The sequence below is a fragment of the Histomonas meleagridis genome, assembly GCF_020186115.1.
Source record: "Histomonas meleagridis strain 2922-C6/04-10x chromosome Unknown contig_40, whole genome shotgun sequence".
NCBI classification, from domain to species: Eukaryota; Parabasalia; order Tritrichomonadida; family Dientamoebidae; genus Histomonas; species Histomonas meleagridis.
In genome coordinates, this window is record NW_027150884.1 from 595,284 (window position 1) to 616,573 (window position 21,290).

A 21,290-nucleotide genomic window follows, 5' to 3' on the forward strand; every position below is an offset into this window, starting at 1 on the left:
CAGTAACACAAATATATTTGAGAACTTTTAGTAATTCATATTCAAAAAATGGAAACGATAACACAGAAAAAAATTACACTTTTTGATGATGATTCATTTTTATATAATATTAGTCCTATTTCCATCATAACCGCAAAATTATATCATAATCAAAAAATAAGTAAAGACAAAAATGATTGCAGTAATGATAAGCTATAATTCATCAAAAGCATCTTGAAAAATGATTATTTTTATATATTCTTTTATAATTTTTTTTAAAAAATATTATCACAGGTAATATATAACTTCTGTTTCCTCACTAACATAAATCGATCCACTCAACGAAACTGTATTACTTGTTGTTGTAGAAACAGTCATTTCCTTTTGTGTATATGAGAATTGCTTATTTGTAGCAGAATTCGAATACGTTTTCATTGTGTTAATTACTGTGCTCGAACGAGTGGATTGGACTGCGTATGTAAATGTTGTACTTGGATCAGTGCATACATCTCTGAAGCCGACGTTGTCATATCCTTCAGCACCTGAAAATAATTTTGATAAATAAAATTGTAAGTATATAAAATTTATTTCTCACAATAATTTTTGGGAACTAACTTAATAGTTATAGAAAAAATATAAATTATATATATATATATATATATATATATAATTTAAATATATATAGTGTAAGCTTATATACTTATTTTGCATGGATTGCATTTTTTGATTAAGAGATATTTTAATTTTGTCAAAATCTAAAAAAAAATAAACGTAATTGTCACCCGTTCTTTATCTTCAAGAGGTTATACAGAAATCGTTAAATTACTTCTTGAACAAGAAGGAATTGATATTAATGTTAAAAATATTTATTTGTTTTATTTAAAATTTATTTTAATAATTTTAAATTAAAATAATATTTGGATATTATTTTTTTTATTTAATGAGGCACTTATGATAGCATCTAAAAATGGTCATACAGAAATGGTTTAATAACTTCTTAAACAAGAAGGAATTTAATTCCATATGACTAAGTGAGGAAAATGATTGTTCAATATTTAAACCTATATTAGGATTAACAGTAAAATATCTAATGAATCCATTTTATTCACTATATTTTCCTTTCGTTTTACTTTTGGTTGCAATATGTGCCTTGATACGTTATTAAAATGAAGTGATCGCATAAATGTCAAAACTTCTGATTTTTTTACCGCTAATATAATATTTAAATTTTATTGGTATAAAATGACATCTATGAAATCCAGTTTTTGAATATGATGGAAAATGTCACTCAATAAGGGATTTTCCGCATGAGCGACTGGGAAACACTTCTATCAATAAGTCAAGCAATTTTTGGTTTGAATGAAGAAAATTCCTCGAAATCTTTAGGTTTAATAATCAACAAATTTGATGAAATCCATCCTGTATCTTCTGATTTAATTATTATTCAAATGATATATTATTCATTTGTAATTAAAAACAATGATGTAGATTTATTTTTTAATATTATAAAAGAAATAAGAAAATTTGAAGAGAGCAATAAAATCAAATCCAATATATTTGATATATTTGGGCGATTTCTTAATAATAAGCATACACATGAATCATATTATCTTCTTGAATCGATGATTGAACATAATTTTCTTGAACCAAACATTGTAAAAAACAACCATGATGTTTATTTTGCGCATTATATGTCTAAAGATAAATTAGCAATCCTTTTAAGGGAATATAATTTTGTAAATCATGAAGAACTTTCAAAGAATGATTGGGAACTTCATAAGAAATTAATTAGCGAAGGAAATAATCCAAATAAAATTACAAAAATAATTCGAAAAGATGAAATCGAAAAACTTCAAGAAATATCATCACAAACAAACTTTAATTTTAAACAAACAATTAAACCATCACTTTATGAAAGATGTTCTTTAGTTAATAATTATGCTTCATTAATTGATTTTGCAGCATTTTTTGGCTCAATTGAATGTTTTAAATATTTACTTATGAATGGTGCAAATGTAAATAACACAGGTAAATATGCAGTTGCAGGTGGAAATCTTGAAATAATTCATTTATGTGAACAAAATCATTCAACATTTGAAGATGCACATGAAACAGCAATTGAATTTCATCGCAATGATATCTTTAAATATATTTATGAAAATAAATTAAAAGAAATTAATAATTTAGAAGAATTAGGAAGACATTGTATTTTATATCATAATTATGAAATATTTTCATTTTTACTTAAAGAAGGAATGAAAATCAATGATGATATTATTAATGAAGCAGCAATTATTGGAAATATTTTTTTAGTTGAATATTTTCTTAAAGATCATTCAATTCCACATGATATTTTGATATTATCATCTGGATCAGGAAATATTGAACTTGTTGAATACGTTTTAAAGCAAGAAGGAATTGATATTAATGCTAAAGATATTTATTTCTTTTATTAGGTATTTATTTTAATAATTTATTATTTTAATAAAATCTTTGGAAATTATTTCAAATTTTTAAAACAGCACTTATGATTGCATCTGAAAAGGGATATAAAGAAATGGTTAAATTACTTCTTGAACAAGAAGGAATTGATATTAATGTTAAAAATATTTATTTCTTTTATTTGAAATTTATTTTAATAATTTTATGTTTCAAAATAGTATTTGGAAATTATTTAAATTATTTGAAACAGCACTTATGTATGCATCTGAAAAAGGTAGAACAGAAATAGTTCAATTACTTCTTGAACAAGAAGGAATTGACATTAATGCTAAAGATATTTATTTGTTTTATTTAATATTGGTATCAATAATTTATTATTTTGAAATAATATTTGAAAATTATTTCAAATATTCAAAACAGCACTTATATGGACATCTGAAAATGGTCATACAGAAATAGTTAAATTACTTCTAGAACAAGAAGGAATTGATATTAATGCTAAAAATATTTATTTCTTTTATTTAATATTTATTTTAACAACCTTATATTTCAAAATAATATTTGGTAATTATTTTAAGTATTTTGGACAGCACTTATGTGGGCATTTTTAAATGGTCAGACAGAAATAGTTAAATTACTTCTTGAACAAAAAAATATTGATATTAATGCTAAAGATATTGATTTGTTTTGTTTAATATTTATTTTAATAATTTATTATTTTAAAATAATATTTGGAAATTACTTAAATTATTTCATACAGCACTTATTAGAGCATCGTTAATTGGTAAAACAAAAATAGTTAAATTGCTTCTTGAACAAGAAGGAATTGATATTAATGCTAAAGATATTTATTTGTTTTACTTAAAATTTATTTTTATAATTTTGTATGTCAAAATAATATTTGGAAATTATTTAAATTATTTGAAACAGCACTTATGTATGCATCTGAAAGAGGTCATGCAGAAATCGTTAAATTACTTCTTGAGCAAGAAGGAATTGATATTAACACTAAAGGTATTTATTTGTTTTATTTGATATTTATTTTAATAATTTGGTAATTCAAAATAATATTTGGAAATTATTTAAATTATTTTATACAGCACTTATTAAAGCATCTTCAAATGGTCATACAGAAATAGTTAAATTACTTCTTGAACAAGAAGGAATTGATATTAATGCTAAAAGTATTTATTTGTTTTACTTAAAATTTATTTTTATAATTTTGTATGTCAAAATAATATTTGGAAATTATTTAAATTATTTGAAACAGCACTTATTAAAGCATCTGAAAATGGTAGAACAGAAATAGTTAAATTACTTCTTGAACAAGAAGGAATTGATATTAATGCTAAAGACATTTATTTGTTTTATTTAAAATTTATTTTAATAATTTGATATTTTAAAATAATATTTGGAAATTATTTAAATTATTTGAAACAGCACTTATATTTGCATCTGAAAAAGGTAGAACAGAAATAGTTCAATTACTTCTTGAACAAGAAGGAATTGATATTAATGCTAAAAATATTTATTTGTTTTACTTAAAATTTATTTTTATAATTTTTTATTTCAAAATAATATTTGGAAATTATTTAAATTATCTGAAACAGCACTTATGTGTGCATCTGAAAATGGTCATACAGAAATAGTTAAATTACTTCTTGAACAAGAAGGAATTTACATTAATGCTAAAGATATTTATTTGTTTTACTTAAAATTTATTTTTATAATTTTGTATGTCAAAATAATATTTGGAAATTATTTAAATTATTTGAAACAGCACTTATTAAAGCATCTGAAAATGGTAGAACAGAAATAGTTAAATTACTTCTTGAACAAGAAGGAATTGATATTAATGCTAAAGACATTTATTTGTTTTATTTAAAATTTATTTTAATAATTTGATATTTTAAAATAATATTTGGAAATTATTTAAATTATTTGAAACAGCACTTATATTTGCATCTGAAAAAGGTAGAACAGAAATAGTTCAATTACTTCTTGAACAAGAAGGAATTGATATTAATGCTAAAGACATTTATTTGTTTTATTTAAAATTTATTTTAATAATTTTATATTTCAAAATAATATTTGGAAATTATTTAAATTATCCAAAACAGCACTTATATTTGCATCTGAAAATGGTCATACAGAAATTGTTAAATTACTTGAACAAAAAGATATTGATATTAATGCCAAAATTGTCTAATATGTTGTATTTGAATATCAAACCAACCCTTTCTTGGATTAAGAGATAATAGGGTTTATAAAATATTGAAACTGTTTATTTGCTGTTAAGCATTCATAAAAATTAACATTAACTAAAAAATAATTTTTGTTATAATTTTAATATTATCTATACTTTATGAATTAATAATCTTTCATATGAATTACCAAATGAACTTATAAGTATTTAAAGCAAAATACAAAGGAACGTATTTCAATGTTGTAAAAACAATGAGTGGTGACACCACCAATTGTTATTACTAATAATCGATTGGTTCATATACCGACACAACCCATACTTTTTGTTAGCTACATGTGCATGAATTATACCATGTATTAATTACCCCACAATTATCAAGGAAAATCTGATGGACAATATTGAGATATAAAAAAAGGTGAATTGGACTTCTTCATTCCATTAACGGTCACACAAGATTTACGGTTTTATACCAAAATGCAAGCAAAGCTGTGAGTACAATTAATCATTAGTGTTCTTTTATGCTTTAATATATTCATTTCACGAACTACCAAAACTTTTACTATCATTTTGATTCTTTCTTCATTCTGGAAAACGTTCTTAAATAATTACGTTTTTACTCCAAAAACTTTACAAAAATAAATTTTTATTGTATTCTAAATCACTTCTTTCTTTTGTTTCCATTATAAAGTTCTTGATATTTTAGCTTTTTCTTTATTATAATTTTCAAAATGCATATTTTTTTCAGTTTTCAAATAAATATTTTAAACCAATTCCAAAAATTATTTTTAAACATAAAATTAAATAAATAAACCATAAATTATATCAACGAATATTCGTAGTAGTGGTGTCAATTCCATCTTGTTCAAGAAGTAATTTCACCATTTCAGTACAACCATTTTCAATAGCAATCATAAGTGGTGACCAAAATTATTTAAATATATTAAAAACATAACTTTGAAACTCTAAATCATTAAAATGAATCCAAAACAAAACTAAAAAATATTATGATGATTTATATCAATACCTTTTTGTTCAAGAAGTAATTTAAATATACCTGTACGACCAAATTCAGCAGCGAAAATAAGTGAATTATTCAATTTTTTAAACAAATTTCAATAATTAATATAAAACCGAAAATTATTATAATGAAAATCAAACAAAACAAAAAAATATCTTGAGCATTAACATCAACACCTTCTTTCTTAAGAAGCATTTTAACCACTTCTATAAAACCATTTTTAGATGCAACAATAAGTGGTGTTTCAAATAAATTAAATAATTTCCGAATATTATTTGGAAATTGAAAGTTATTGAAATAAACTTCAAATAACACAAATAAATATTTCGAGCGTTAACATCAACACCTTGATCAAGAAGTAATTTAATTACTTTCATATTGCCTGATTCTAAAGAGTATACTAATAATATATTATTTGGTATTTGATTGTTTTGAATAAAATGTTTAACAAGATATAAATTTCCAATTCTTGCTGATTCGTTAACAATATCATCATTAATATTCATACCATTTTCTTGAAGGAACAAAAATATTTTATAATTAAAAGATGTAATACATTTCTTTCCTAATTCTTCCAAATTTTTAATTTCAATGATTTTATTCTCATAAAGATATTTAAAGATATCTTTTTGATGCAATTTAATTGCTATTTCATATCCTTTTTCAAACGTTGAATGATTTTGTTCACATAAATGCATTATCTCTAAGTTTCCACCAGCAACTGCATATTTTCCTGTATTTTGGACATTTGCGCCATTAAGTAATTAAAATTTAAAGCATTTAACTGATCCGAAGAATGCAGCAAAATCAATTAATGTAACATTCTTTTGATTAATAAATGAATACCTTTCATAAGCTGATGGTTCAATATTTTGATTAAAATTAAATTCGTTTTGCGTTGATTTTTCTTGAAGTTTTTCAATCTCATCATATCGTATTATTTTCGCTAATTCATCAGGAATTAATTCCTTCTTCAATGGTGACATCTTTTTGCATATGGCCAGCAGCGAGGATCCATTCCTCATCAGTTGGAAGGCGATATGAGTGAGAATTATCTTGTGATGCAAGCCAATCACAATAAGCTAATGCATCAGGAATGGACTACTGGATAGTTATCTAATCCTTGTTCATAGCTAAAGTCCGATTTAAATGCTGCATATTCGGCATTCGTAACAGGCGCATATGATATGTATGCATTAGCAGTTGATGAGCCACGTAAGACTAACCATGAGTCATTAGGATCATCATCTGATCAATCAATCTTAGGAATTGTTTCTCCAATCGAATCTCACGATTTTCAACCATTTCATCTACAATAGCTTGCATTTCTGCAATGACGTCATATGTTTTGGCTTCGCGCTCTAACTCTCGGAGCTTGGCTTTCTTTCGTGCAACTTTGTCCTTACGATTATATATACAGTATAATCCTTTTTCTTCCAAAAATTCTAAAATTTCATTATTATTTTTTTTAATACAAAAATTTAAAAAATCATTGGTTTTATCTTTAGATGTTCGAAATTTTTTTTTTGAATTTATTCTCGTAAATATTATTTAAAGATATCATTTCTGTTTAATTCTATTGCAGCTTCATATGTATCTTTAAAGAATGAATGATTTTGTTCACACAAATGAATAATCTCTAAGTTACCACCTGCAACTGCATATTTACCTGCATTAAATATATTTGCTTCAATTATAAGTAAATTTAAAACATTTAACTATTGAAAAAAAGCTGGATAATCAATTAATGAAACATTTTCTTTATTAACAAAAGAGCATCTTTCGTAAAGTGATAGTTCATTGAAATCAAAGTTTGCTTTTGATGATATCTCTTAAAGTTTCTCGATTCATCAATTGCATTATTTTCGCAATTTCTTTTTCTTTCATTTGAAGTTCTTTTAAAAAATATAAGTAATTTTCAAATACGTGCTTTCGTGACGAAAATGAATTATAAACTATCTTACTTATAATGGTATTAAATGTATCGGGAAAACATGAATCAAAAAATTTAGATACTTTTATAGCAGAAACCTGGTAGTTTTCCTCTGTCAAACTGAATATGCTTTCTCAAGTTCATTTAGGAATTCCAAGCATGTTGACTGTTTATTCAAATTTTTATCTCCTGTGTTTATGGTAGTAAATTCATTTGGCATGCGCTTTGGTGAAATCATATAATTATACAAAATGAATTCCGGTCCAATAAACTACATAAAATTAAGAACTCCTTCACGAAAGGAAATTTTACAATCATAGGCGCTCATCAATAAAAACAGAGCATTTTCCAGAAAGTAACAAAATACACAAAATATGAATGAAAGGCAGCTTCATGGTGTTGCTAAGTTAAGTTTTCAAATTGAAAATGAAAAAATTAACTATCAAATAAATATTGATGGTAAAAAGATGCAAAACAGAGCAGTTTTTGAAACAAAAAATTGAAATTGTGTATAAGTGAACGCAATAGTTTAGAGATTAAGTTAAAAAAATTTCATTGAATAACACAAATTTCGTGTTTCTTCAAAGCTTTTTCCTTGTTTGCAAATGCTAAAAGAACGATTTGATCTAAAAGTTCTTTAGTCCCTTCTCCTGTAAGCAAATTTGTTTCAAAATAATGCATTCCATACAATTTTGCTTTTTCTTCTCCTTCTTCTCTTGAAACCAAGGGAAAGCCATATGAACGAATAGAATTTGCAACTAAAATTTTGACCCACCTTTTTGAAATATCATGAGAATATATTTGAAATCGAGTATCCAATTCCTTGAAAGAAGTTATATTACATACATCATAAGTAAGAATGATAGCCTTACATTGGTTCTGCATCAAAGACCTAAGTGTATTCTTTATTTCAAAGCCATTCGTGTCCAAAATAAAAACCCTTATTTGTTGACCGTGAAAATTATAATCAACAGGGATCCAATCAGAGCTAATTGTTCCATGTTTAGGTTTTTGAGGTTTTCCAATAAGATAACTAGCAAGCCCAGATTTTCCTGTCAAAAAAGCTCCATTAATGATTACATAAACTGTTGTTTCATTATCACTTGTTTCCATTCTTTGTTAAAATATATGTTTTGGTTCAATTTTAAATTTATTCCTTTTTGCTGATGATTCCGACCAAATACTAATTGAAAATTAGATAGGTTTACAAAAGCCTTTCACAAAACTGACTTGCAATCTTGCACCATCCTATATAGCAAAACAATGATTCTTGGTTTGCTAAAAGAAAATGATTGTTTAAAATGCATTAAATTTATAAAATTCAATTTTCATCTAAAAACTGCAAATAATATTGGAAATTTAATGACATGATATATTAATTCCAACATATGAATTCTAAATTGTTAAGTAGTGATACTGAAAAATATCTATTTTGGTAAAAAAGACGTTAAATCGGCACTTTTTTACATGTAAATGGAAAACTAGTTTTCCCGAAATTTACGAGGAATCGTATTTCCAGGGCATAACGGTCGTTTCCATTGAATTATTGTATAGTTTATGCTTTCAAATTCTTTATTTTTTTTCGATAAGTGACTCTTTACGCCAAGTGAAATTAAATTAATAAAATTGAATAAAATAAGTGCCGTTTTGTATCATATAAAATTAAATTAAAAAATTGAATGCAATAATTGTCGTTTTGCATTGATCAAAATTGAATAAAAAAATCGAATAATAAAAAATTCAATTTTATGAATTATCGTGTATATCTAAGATTGAAAGAATTTTATTGTCGTAACATGTGAACTTTGTTTGTGTGAATGAAATCAAATATATATTTCGAATATTGATATAAATGCAGCAAAAAATCCTCTCTCTAAATCTTAAAGAGTAATAGCGTGATTACGAATCCATTGTAATTTAAGATTATCTGTATATGATATAGGAGATTCAAATAATTGTTTTGTGATATCAATTTTGGCGGGGATAATATTATTGGCGGTTTTTCCAATTTTCGGCGGGCTTTTACCACTGATGCGACCGTTTATGACGACCGTTATGTTCTGGAAATACGATTCCTAGAAATTTCATAGCGAAATTAAAATTGTTTTCATTTTGCATCCTCAATAAATTCATAATAACAACCATAAGACCATTGTAATTCGTTGTTAAAAATGGACAAAAAAAGCAATGATCTTAAATAAAATGATAATAATTAATTTATGAAAGCTAATATTGGTATCCCGCATAATAAGTTACACTTGTACAGTTAAATCTTAAAATGAGATTTTTTCTAATGAAAATTTTTACTCATGCTTTAAGAGCAAATTTAACTGGTTTAAGATATTTCGCACGGCGGGCAGCTCTCTTAGTAAGTTTGTTGGCATATTTAGCTGGAAGAATCTTTCGTTGAGCTTTTACTTGTTTTTTGCGAATATCCTTTGGAATCAATTTCTTGCCCTGATATTTTTCGTTAAGTGCTTTGCGTTGTTGTTCCATTAAGACTGTCTTAACGCGAGCAACATCGCGACGTACATTCAGAATTTCTGATAGCTTTTGGCGTGATGATGATGTTGCTATTTGTCCACGAAGTTCGAAAAGCTTCTTTTCTAATGTTGCAAGTTCTTCAAGAAGATCAGCACGTGATTTTTGGATGAGTTCGTGAGCCTTAAGATGTCCCATTTGAAAAGGTCGACCAATCGTCACTTTTTGACTTTGTATATATAACGATAGAATATTGGAGTACCCCGTAATTGTGAATACCGATAAATATCTTTCGATATTTGAATGATTTATACGTATCGAATCGCACGTTAATTCGGTTGGCACTTGGACGGTTAACTTTTTGTCACTTTATCTTTCAAATGAAGCATTCAATATATGAAAAATTCATGGATATTGTGACTCCATACATGAAAGTTCAGCACACATCAACACTCCTCAAGGATGGCAAATTAACCCCAGAAGAATTTGTTGTTGCAGGCGATTCACTTATTTCTGTTTGTCCTAATTGGAGCTGGTCATCAGCAGAACCTTCAAAGTGTGTTGATTACCTTCCAAAGGGAAAGCAATTTTTGATAAATAGAAGAGTTATTTGTCAATCTCGTGCTGCTGATTTCAGCAAAGTAATGGCTGTTGAAACAGAACTCCCAGACTTAGATGGTTGGGTTCAATCTGGTGAAGCAGCTAAGGAAGAAGTCGTTGATCTTGACGATGATGAAGTTATTGATCTTGATGAACTCGATGTTGATTCAATCGAGCCAGATGAACCAGCAGCTGAACCTACTGTTGACTTTAGAACCTACGATGTCTCAATCGTTTACGATAAGTATTACAGTGTTCCTCATGTGTTCTTGTTTGGAGTTGATTCGAAAGGCCAACAATTAAAACTCGAAGATATGTATCAAGACATTAGTGCTGACCATGCAGAGAAGACTGTTACATACGAAAAGCACCCATTTTATGATATGAAATGTTTATCTATTCATCCATGTCGCCATGCCAGTGTGATGATTGGATTAATTGAGAGATCAGAACATCCTGAAACCTTCTGTGCTCCATTATATTTCTTCACCTTCCTTAAATTTATTCATACTGTTATCCCAACAATTGACATAAGCACGCCAACCATTGAAATTAACAGTGAGTAAAAATCAAACAGTTAAAACCAAATCGATCTCTTTTTCCAACAACAACAAAAAAGAAACATCACTAGAATTGACTAAGTTTGTTTGCCATAAAATTATTTTTGATTTCAAAAAAGAAGTTTTTATTGCTGAAATAAATTGCATTCAAGAATTTATTTCTTTTGCTGCTTGATCAGTTCCATTATTTTGGCAATAGAATCACTTAATTTTGGAACTTTGTCTGCGCCAAATTTCGATATAAGCCTTCCAGGAACGACGTAAGAAGCGCTATTTCCCATTTTCTTTGACTCTTCTTGGGAAATACAAACCTCATTGATGTTGATTGAAGGATCCACAATATCTTTATATGCACGAATGACATCTCCATTACTTGCAGTTCCCTCACAAACCCAATTTACGTGTCCGACTTCATGGTCTCGGATCATATCAAGCGCAAGAGGAACGAGATCGTTCAAGACGGTCATTGATGATTTGATTGAATTGATCTTACTAAATCCAAGGAGCTTTCCGATAAGAGAAGCGGAAGTGATGTTGTCGTTGAATGGAAAAAGTGCCCTTAAGTTAAGAACATGTTTGATTGCTCCTGTTTCGTTAAGAATTTCTTCGAGACAATTTCTCATTTGGTAATAGAAATTACATAAGTTGTTAGGCTTATCAGATTCAGTAAATCCGACTCCGTTTTCGAGTGTATGTGTTTCATCATAATGATAAAATCCACATGTCCCAATGATGGTGAGGTGTAAGCCAAGTTTACCACATATCTGGGCAATGGCGAGTTGGCCTGTAACATTGGCATCGATTGTCTCGATGCGATGGTCATTGCACCACCTCGTGTTGGGGCGGGTCCCAACCCCCGCCGATATAATAACCGAAACCGATGGGTGAATGTGAAGGAGTTCGTTTTGGATTGCTTCGTGTTGATGAAGTCGGCTTCGAAGACGGCACCATGTGTAACCACGAGCCTCGATTTCGCGTACGAAAGATGAACCAATGAGTCCATTAGCACCCATTATTGCAAACATTGGACGTGGTGTTGGAAGAGATTGGCGTGGATCGGCAACTAAGAGACTTTCCTTTGTGGTGTCACGGGTAGTTTTCATTATTTCATAAATGGTCTTTTCTTCATTTGTGGAAACAACAAGGCTTACTCCAGGGTGTAACATAAGGACTTCACCTACATTAAGTTCTAAAGTTTGTTTTAAGTTGGGATCATTCGAATCAATAAGTTGAACATTTAGTTTTCCTTGTACCAAATACAAAAATTCATCGTTGTGGCTTTTAAAAGTTCTTGGTTGTCCTTCTTTTTTGGGGTAATAGCATTTTATTGAAGATACTGAGCATGAAGAATTTAGTTTTAGAATGTGAAATGCTTCATAAAGAAATCCACGAGAGTCTGGGAAAACAGGGGAGCGAATCAATTCAGCACCAGAAATTTCAAGCTTTTCTTTTGTAAATTGTTTGATAATGGTCGGTTTAAGCTCCATTTTATGATTGAATAACTATGTTCGCCTGGCTAAAAATCGCACGTTTATTTTGATTAATGCAAAAAGTGGCATTTTAACAATGAAGTTTCATTCTTTTCACTATACAATAAAGTTAAAAATAAAATCAAAACAGTTATGTGATAATGTTTCAAATATCTTGAAATTAATTTGATATTCATTTTGAGGAAGTTATAACTTCAACACAATGATGTTATCATACATATGGAAATCTTTCATTCCTGATTTAAACAAAAAATCAAAATTATTACAATCTAAAATTTCTCTCTATTTTTTTTATTCATTAATGAAACCACTTATTAAACCATATACAAAACATTTCATATAGTTGTTTGATTTCAAAAAAAAAAAAAAAATCATATATATATATATATATATATATATATATATATATATATATATATATATATATATATATATATATCATAATTATTATCGCATTAATCTTGGTTTTATTTTTTCTGTAATCTGATAATATTAACTCATGAAGGTAGTTATTCATTAATGAAAATAAAAATATATTAAATTATTAACAAAATAATTCATATTGTTCATATTATATGATATGGTTGTATAAACACATACGGTTCTAAGATATCTAAAAACTTCTTCATAAGAAATTTTATCCGCGAACTCTTGTTTTTAAAATGGAATGATTTCTTTTTGTTTGAAAAGAGAACAGAGCAAAAAATAGTAAAACAAAATCAAAATTTTTGAAAAAAATCGAAAATTAACGGATCCGTTTATTCGTGTAACTTTTGTAAAATGGAAATTAAACTATAAAAAATTTATGTATGATCTTTGTAATGTTGTTTCCATCAATTTTTTGCCGAAGTTTTTCTTACAATGCACTTTGTAATATTATTGAATTTCAACTTTTGTTCTATTTCATCATTTCGAATTATTTTAGCAATTTCATATGGATTAACTCCTTCTTTAATTAATTGTTTATGAAGTTCCCAATCATTCTTTGAAAGTTCTTCATCATGATCTCCAAAGTATCTTTCTTTTGGATCACACCCATTAAATGCCACACATGTTTGGGTTTGGTTTTCTTTTTTTGCTTTATAATGAAAAAAAAATATTTCGATTTAATATTTTTAGTGATATTTTTATCAATTAAATTGTGTTCAATCACTTTCTCGATTAAATAATATGATTCTTGTGTGTTTGTAGTAGACATAAATTTTATCTGAATGCATAAGCTTCATAATATCAAGAATTAAAAATATCCAAAGTGAAGAGTAAAAATCAAATTTTTGTTCTCAAAAACAATCATCTTCAAAGCATTCAATAAATTGAAATAGCTCAGAAAAGTATTCAAACGTACGAATATTTTGCATGCTTTACATGCCGATAAAATAATGATATCACATCAAACTTAAAGCCACCACCAAGTTCGAAGCATCATCTAAAAGTATTCTCTGTAGCCATTGGCCCATCAAATAACTGTTGAATTCACGTTTCCCACTGTTTTGTTAATCCAATCACAATTCTGATAACTTGTAACATTTAATTCAATTTGAGAATTTAATTTATTTCTCATTGAATTTTCAGATATCTGAAATTCAAAAGCGAAACTTTTAACCTGTCAATTTTATTCATAAAGTTAAGAAATTTGTGAATTGAATTCCATCGTGCCGATGTAACCGCTAGTGACTTCACTTTTATAAATGGCCAGTCTTCGCAAAGACGCAGAGCAATATCTCGCAGTCGAAACCAACCCAGAATACATCGACAAAATCAAGAAAATCCTCGACAACGAAGAAGAGTTGAAAAAATACTTTGGAAATCGTCCAGTTTTTGGCACTGCCGGTATTCGTGGACGCATGGATGCAGGCTACAACTGCTTAAACCCAGGAATCATCCTCCAAACAGCCCAAGGTTACTGCGATTATGCAATTAAGACACTTGGCTTAGAGACAATGCAACAACGTGGTATTGTTGTTGGTTATGATGCACGCCACGGATCCCGTAGCTATGCTGAAACTACAGCCAACGTTTTCTTAATGAAAGGAATCAAAGTGTATCTCTTCTCAACAATTATCCCAACACCATATGTTGCCTTTTCAATCGTCAAGCTCCATGCCGCCGGTGGTGTTATGGTTACCGCAAGTCATAACCCAGCAACAGACAATGGTTACAAAGTTTACTGGGACAATGGTGCTCAAATCATCGAACCACATGACAAAGGAATTGCTGACGCCATCCAACAAAACCTTTCTAAATGGGAAGGATATGATGTTTCACTCTTCGCCAAGTCCCCACTTTGTGTCGATCCATTAGATGATATCCGTGAAGCTTATAACAACATGATTTTCGAGAAGTTGTGCTTCCACCATGAAGAAAACTCAAAGCCTTCAGGTCTCTTAATCACATACACAGCTATGCATGGTGTTGGTCATAAGCCAACATTATGGGCTTTCAAGAAGTTCGGTCTTCCACTTCCAATCCCAGTTCCAGAGCAAGTCGAAGGTGATGGCAACTTCCCAACATCAGATTTTCCAAATCCAGAAGAAGGTGAGAAAGTATTCCGTCTTGCAATGCGCACAGCCGATGCACACAACTCAGATTTGATCATTTGCCAAGATCCTGATGCAGATCGTGTCGGTCTTGCTGTCCGTCAAAAGGATGGCTCATGGCGCATCCTTCATGGAAACCATACAGGTGCACTTCTTACATGGTGGTTCATGGAACATTACAAAGGCGATCACTCCAAAGCTAAATTCTTCTCATCAACTGTATCAACACGCTTCCAAAAGGTTATGGCTGAGAAGGAAGGATTCTTACATGAAGAAACACTTACCGGTTTCAAGTGGCTTGGAAATGCAGCACTTAAGGCTAAGGCTGAAGGTCTTACACCATTGTTAGCATTCGAAGAAGCTATTGGATTCGAATCAATCCCAGGAGAAGTCCCAGACAAAGATGCCATCTCAACAGCAGCAGTTGTAGCAGAAATGGCACATCATTTAATGCGCACTGAAAAGAAGTCACTTACTGATAAGTTGGATGATATCTATGCTAAGTATGGATTCTTCTTATTCAACAATAGCTACTTCATTTGTCACGACCAAAAGATTATCGCTGATCTCTTCCAAAGAATGAGAACTTCTGGCCCAGATGGAAAGCATTTGATGAAGATTGGCGAATTTAAAGTCGATAGAATTAGAGATATGACTCTTGGCTATGACTCAGCAACTGCAGACCATAAGACTGTACTTCCTAAACAAGGAGGTAACATGATCACTTTCTACTTAGAAAATGGCTGCGTAGCTACAATCCGTACTTCTGGAACTGAACCAAAGATTAAATGGTACATTGAAATCGGAGCTGAAAATAAGGAAAAGGCTGAGCATGACCTTAACGAAGTAGTTACAGCAGTTCAAGACGACCTCCTCCAACGTGAGAAGTATAACTTTAAGCAAACTGAGTAAACAAATTACTAACTCATCAAACGTTTGATGTGGCGGTTTTTTGTTCTGAAATTGAGAGAATTCGTTTGACACCAGAATATGAAAACGTTAACTCTTTCCCACTCCACAGTACTGTACGCACTGATAATGTTGTTATTGTTTGGCTTGAAATCAATTCTACATTGGAAATATTAAATAAATAAATAAATAATTTGAACTGAACTTGGTGTGGATGACACTTTCGCTCGTTTTTTTGAAATAAACGTCTTCTTTAAAAATAATCGGAAGAACTGTCAATATGGAGATAAAGCAGAAACCTCAAGATGAGTTTATAAACTTTCTTCAAATCAGTAATATGTTTTTTTTGCTTAAAAGAAGAAACTATTGAAAAAACAGTAAATTGGTTAATGAGCAAATTTGATGATACTTATTCGTTATCTTTTCAGTTATTTATTAGTCAAATGTTATATTCATCTTATATTGCTAATATGAATGATCTTGATTTATATTTGTGTTTTATAAATAAATTTGCAAGCATTAAATCCAATTTTCTTGATGTATTTTCGCATTTTCTTCTTAATGAAAATTCAAAAGAAACTTTAATTATTTTTTATCATTTATTTAAACAAAATTTATTAAATTCTAAAATTATAAAAAATATAACTGAAAATATTGAAATTCCATATTTTATTCATTATATTGTAGAGGAAGAACCTATGAATCTGAAAATTAATCGGTATCTAGGACAAATCTATAATAATTATGAAGAACTTTCAGAAAACGATTGGGAACTTCATCAAAAATATATTGAAGAAGGACATAGTCCAAATGAAATTGCAACAATAATTAGAAATGATGAAGTAGATAAACTTCAAGAAATATCATCACCAAATGATTTTGACATTAATCAAATCATTGAACCATCACTTTATGAAAGAAGTGATTTTATTAATGGGGAAGATGTTACATTAATTGATTATGCAGCATTTTTTAAATCAATTAAATGTTTTAAGTATTTACTTATGAATGGTGCAAATGTAAATAACACTGGCAAATATGCAGTTGCAGGTGGAAATCTTGAAATAATTCATTTATGTGAACAAAATCATTCAACATTTGAAGATGCACATGAAACAGCAATTGAATTTCATCGCAATGATATCTTTAAATATATTTATGAAAATAAAATTATAGAAAAAAATAATTTAGAAGAATTAGGGAAAAAAATGTATTTTTGTATTGTAATTATGAAATTTTTGTATATCTTGAAACGAAAGGAATGAAAATTAATGCTAGCATTATTAATGAATCTGCAAGAATAGGTAATTTATATCTTGTTAAGTATTTTATTAATAACAATAATTTTCCAAATGATATTTTGGTATTTTCTTCACAATCAGGAAATATAGAACTTGTTAAATATATATTAAAACAAAAAGTTATTAATATCAATACGAAAGATACACATTTGTTTTATTTGATATTTATTTTAATAATTTTATATTTCAAAATAATATTTGGAAATTATTTAAATTATTTGAAACAGCACTTATTAAAGCATCTTCAAATGGTCATACAGAAATAGTTAAATTACTTCTTGAACAAAAAGGAATTAATATTAATGCTAAAAATATTTATTTGTTTTATTTAAAATTTTTTTTAATAATTTTATATTTTAAAATAATATTTGGAAATTATTTAAATTATCTGAAACAGCACTTATGAAAGCATCTGAAAATGGTCATATAGAAATAGTTAAATTACTTCTTGATCATAAAGAAATCGATATTAATGCTAAAGATATTTATATGTTTTATTTAATATTTATTTTAATAATTTTATATTTCAAAATAATATTTGGAAATTATTTAAATTATTTGAAACAGCACTTATATTTGCATCTAAAAATGGTAGAACAGAAATAGTTCAATTACTTCTTGAACAAGAAGGAATTGACATTAATGCTAAAGATATTTATTTGTTTTATTTAATATTGGTATCAATAATTTATTATTTCAAAATAATATTTGAAAATTATTTCAAATATTCAAAACAGCACTTATATGGACATCTGAAAATGGTCATACAGAAATAGTTAAATTACTTCTAGAACAAGAAGGAATTGACATTAATGCTAAAGATATTTATTTGTTTTATTTAATATTTATTTTAATAATTTGATATTTTAAAATAATATTTGAAAATTATTTAAATTATTTAATACTGCACTTATTTTAGCATCTTTAAAAGGTCATATAAAAATAGTTAAATTACTTCTAGAACAAGAAGGAATTGATATTAATGCTAAAGATATTTATTTGTTTTATTTAAAATTTATTTTAATAATTTTTTGTTTCAAAATAATATTTGGAAATTATTTAAATTATTTAATACAGCACTTATATTAGCATCTGAAAATGGTCGTACAGAAATCGTTAAATTACTTCTTGAACAAAAAGGAATTGATATTAATGCTAAAGACATTTATTTGTTTTATTTGATATTTATTTTAATAATTTTTTGTTTCAAAATAATATTTGGAAATTATTTAAATTATTTTATACAGCACTTATATGGGCATCTTCAAATGGTCGTACAGAAATAGTTAAATTACTTCTTGAGCAAGAAGGAATTGATATTAATGCTAAAAATATTTATTTGTTTTATTTTGGATTTATTTTAATAATTTGGTAATTCAAAATAATATTTGGAAATTATTTAAATTATTTAAAACAGCACTTATTAAAGCATCTGAAAAAGGTTATACAGAAATAGTTAAATTACTTCAATATAAATTCTCGAAAAAAGTTTTTAAAAAACATTTGTTTTTGAGAAATGCTATTAGCCATTAGGAAAACCTTATTTTCGAAAATAGATATTTTTTTTCTAAAAACATTTGTTTTAGGAAAATATGTTGTTTTTTAGGAAATGGTGAAGGAATTTTAAAATGTTTAAACAAAACATTAATGTTGTAATGTTTTTTTTTTTAAATGTTTTGGTATGAAAACATAAGGGTTTTTCGCGAATTCTATAGTTTTTTAAAAAAGCTATAATTTTTTTGGAAAGACTACCGTTTGCAATATATATTTCCTTTTCTGAAAATATTTCTTTCCCGAATACATAAATTCTTATGCTTGAATTGCTTTTCAATATTCAAAATATAAATTACATGAAAATCTTTGTGAGAAAAATGCTGAATATACCAAATTACTAATAACAACAGAAACAAAAAAGTAAATTAACGTTGAGTATATTCATTGTTTAAAGTCACTTTTTAATACTCCGATTAAAAATATCACTAGAGGTTTTAAACAAAGAACAAATGATTCTCAAGATGCAATTGATGCTCAACTGCGATGCCAAGTTTTACGTTTTCAAGAAGAGGGAAAAAATTTAAGTCAATCATTTAATTTACATTCATCCAAATACAAGCAATTATCGAAAGAAAACGAAAAATTAAAAAAAGAAATTCAGTCTTTACATTTCAAAACTGAGCTTTTGCATACTATAGAAAATAATTGCTTTTTAGAAATGCATGTCGATTCTCTTCCAACAAAGAGATAAAACAAAAAAGCTATACCTGATTACATTTGTATGTCTAATATGGGGCAGTCGTTATGGATGTCAATGGAGTGCAATTTGGGATTCCTATGTTGGACAAACATTAAAAAAAAACATAATAACCTTGCGAAGCTTGGTGTCACACAAACTCATTCCCAAAAATCCGAAAGATTTGATGACTTTTGAAAGGAATTCAATAGTTTATTCTTAGTGATTTTTAGGTTGAGTAAACTCGTTAAAAAGTCAAAATAAAGCATTAAATTATAGTGTTTTCTTTTATAAATTTCGAACTAGGTGTGTTGTATTAATGGTCTATTAATGCTTTGGAATGAGCGTCCGAATAAGAACTTTCAGCAAACTACAAATTTTGGTGATGTATGGTTGACAAAAAAAAAAATTGATATTTTTCGAACTGAAAACAAAGTACTTTTGCCGTGTACTCTCCTTCCTTGTTTCAAGGCTATGTCAATGTGCTACAGTCAGTGCAATGCATAATGTGCAGCAACGGTAGGTATATAATGCGGTCGGGAATGATCACGAGGACCCTAGGGGCCCCGCCCCCGGCGGGGCCCCTAGGGTCCTCGTGATCATTCCCGACCTTAAGTTTTCACTGGGGGGATTTCCGGGGTCTTCGGCCTCCGGAGGTGCCCTTCGGACCCCTCCGGAGGCCTCAGACCCCTCCAATCCCCCGAGTGTGCCCTTCGGACCCCTCCGGAGGCCTCAGACCCCTCCAATCCCCCGAGTGTGCTCGCTCCGCTCGCAACAAAAATCAAAATGATTTTTGTGAGCCATACAATTCGTCTGAAAATTTGAATGTGCATTCAATTTTGAGAGAACGCGAAACTTTTTGATAGGAACGATAGCACTTTTAGCACCACTTTTCGCATAAACCTATCAAAAACCTCACATAACCAACACGAATTGTCCTCGGTTATCTTTGGTCGGACATTTATTTTATTCAATTTATCTTTGCCAGGAGGTTAATAGTCAAAAAACGACGAATATTTTTGAATGCATGGCAAACTTTATTTCGAATAATAAATAACTGTTATAAATTATCACTTCATTTTTTTCTTCATGTATGCGAATATTTTTTCCATTGCTCAAATTGCAGACAATATCAAAAATAAGGATCTTGATGCTATTGATGTTGCAATATTCTTTGATCCTAAATATAATAAAATGGGAAATCACAACAATTTTATTATCAATCCAATTGGGATGATAATAAAACATAGTAATTCTTCCGATTTTTATTTTATTCAAAGAGAAATAATAGAATTCTTTGACAACCCGATACTAATATCAATTCCAATTACTGAAAATAAGAAACTATATATAAATCAAAATGTTCATTATTTAGAAATAGACTTATTTCCATTGAAATGTAAATTTGGACGATGGTATGCGTCATATATCTATGAGTCATATAATGATGAAATTAATCGTACATTATTAGATAATGTAATCGTTAATAGTCAACATAAAGACAAAACTCATCAATCTGCTTTTGATTTAAAGCAGGATCTTTTCAAGAGTGCCTAAAAAATAAAAAAATGATTTTAATTTTTTTTATTTATTTTGATTTTATA

The 21,290-nt window shown here is 28.2% G+C and overlaps 5 protein-coding genes across 5 annotated transcripts; 3 read left to right on the forward strand and 2 right to left on the reverse strand.

Moving 5' to 3' along the window:
- Positions 1-9,885: 9,885 nt before the first annotated feature.
- GO595_006199 (ribosomal protein L29) lies at positions 9,886-10,257 on the reverse strand (the record flags this gene model as incomplete). The annotated part of the gene is made up of 1 exon (XM_067919526.1): positions 9,886-10,257. The coding sequence occupies one exon, from the start codon at positions 10,255-10,257 to the stop codon at positions 9,886-9,888; it is 372 nt and encodes a 123-aa protein (XP_067773795.1).
- Positions 10,258-10,487: 230 nt separating this feature from the next.
- On the forward strand, positions 10,488-11,225 carry GO595_006200 (uncharacterized protein; the record flags this gene model as incomplete). The annotated part of the gene is made up of 1 exon (XM_067919527.1): positions 10,488-11,225. The coding sequence occupies one exon, from the start codon at positions 10,488-10,490 to the stop codon at positions 11,223-11,225; it is 738 nt and encodes a 245-aa protein (XP_067773796.1).
- A 149-nt stretch (positions 11,226-11,374) lies between these two features.
- GO595_006201 (dTDP-4-dehydrorhamnose reductase) lies at positions 11,375-12,706 on the reverse strand (the record flags this gene model as incomplete). Its single annotated transcript, XM_067919528.1, has 1 exon — positions 11,375-12,706. The coding sequence occupies one exon, from the start codon at positions 12,704-12,706 to the stop codon at positions 11,375-11,377; it is 1,332 nt and encodes a 443-aa protein (XP_067773797.1).
- A 1,691-nt stretch (positions 12,707-14,397) lies between these two features.
- On the forward strand, positions 14,398-16,158 carry GO595_006202 (Phosphoglucomutase/phosphomannomutase, alpha/beta/alpha domain I family protein; the record flags this gene model as incomplete). Its single annotated transcript, XM_067919529.1, has 1 exon — positions 14,398-16,158. The coding sequence occupies one exon, from the start codon at positions 14,398-14,400 to the stop codon at positions 16,156-16,158; it is 1,761 nt and encodes a 586-aa protein (XP_067773798.1).
- Positions 16,159-20,160: 4,002 nt separating this feature from the next.
- Positions 20,161-20,476, forward strand: GO595_006203 (uncharacterized protein; the record flags this gene model as incomplete). The annotated part of the gene is made up of 2 exons (XM_067919531.1): positions 20,161-20,180; positions 20,275-20,476. The coding sequence occupies 2 exons, from the start codon at positions 20,161-20,163 to the stop codon at positions 20,474-20,476; spliced, it is 222 nt and encodes a 73-aa protein (XP_067773799.1).
- Between the last annotated feature and the right edge of the window lie 814 nt (positions 20,477-21,290).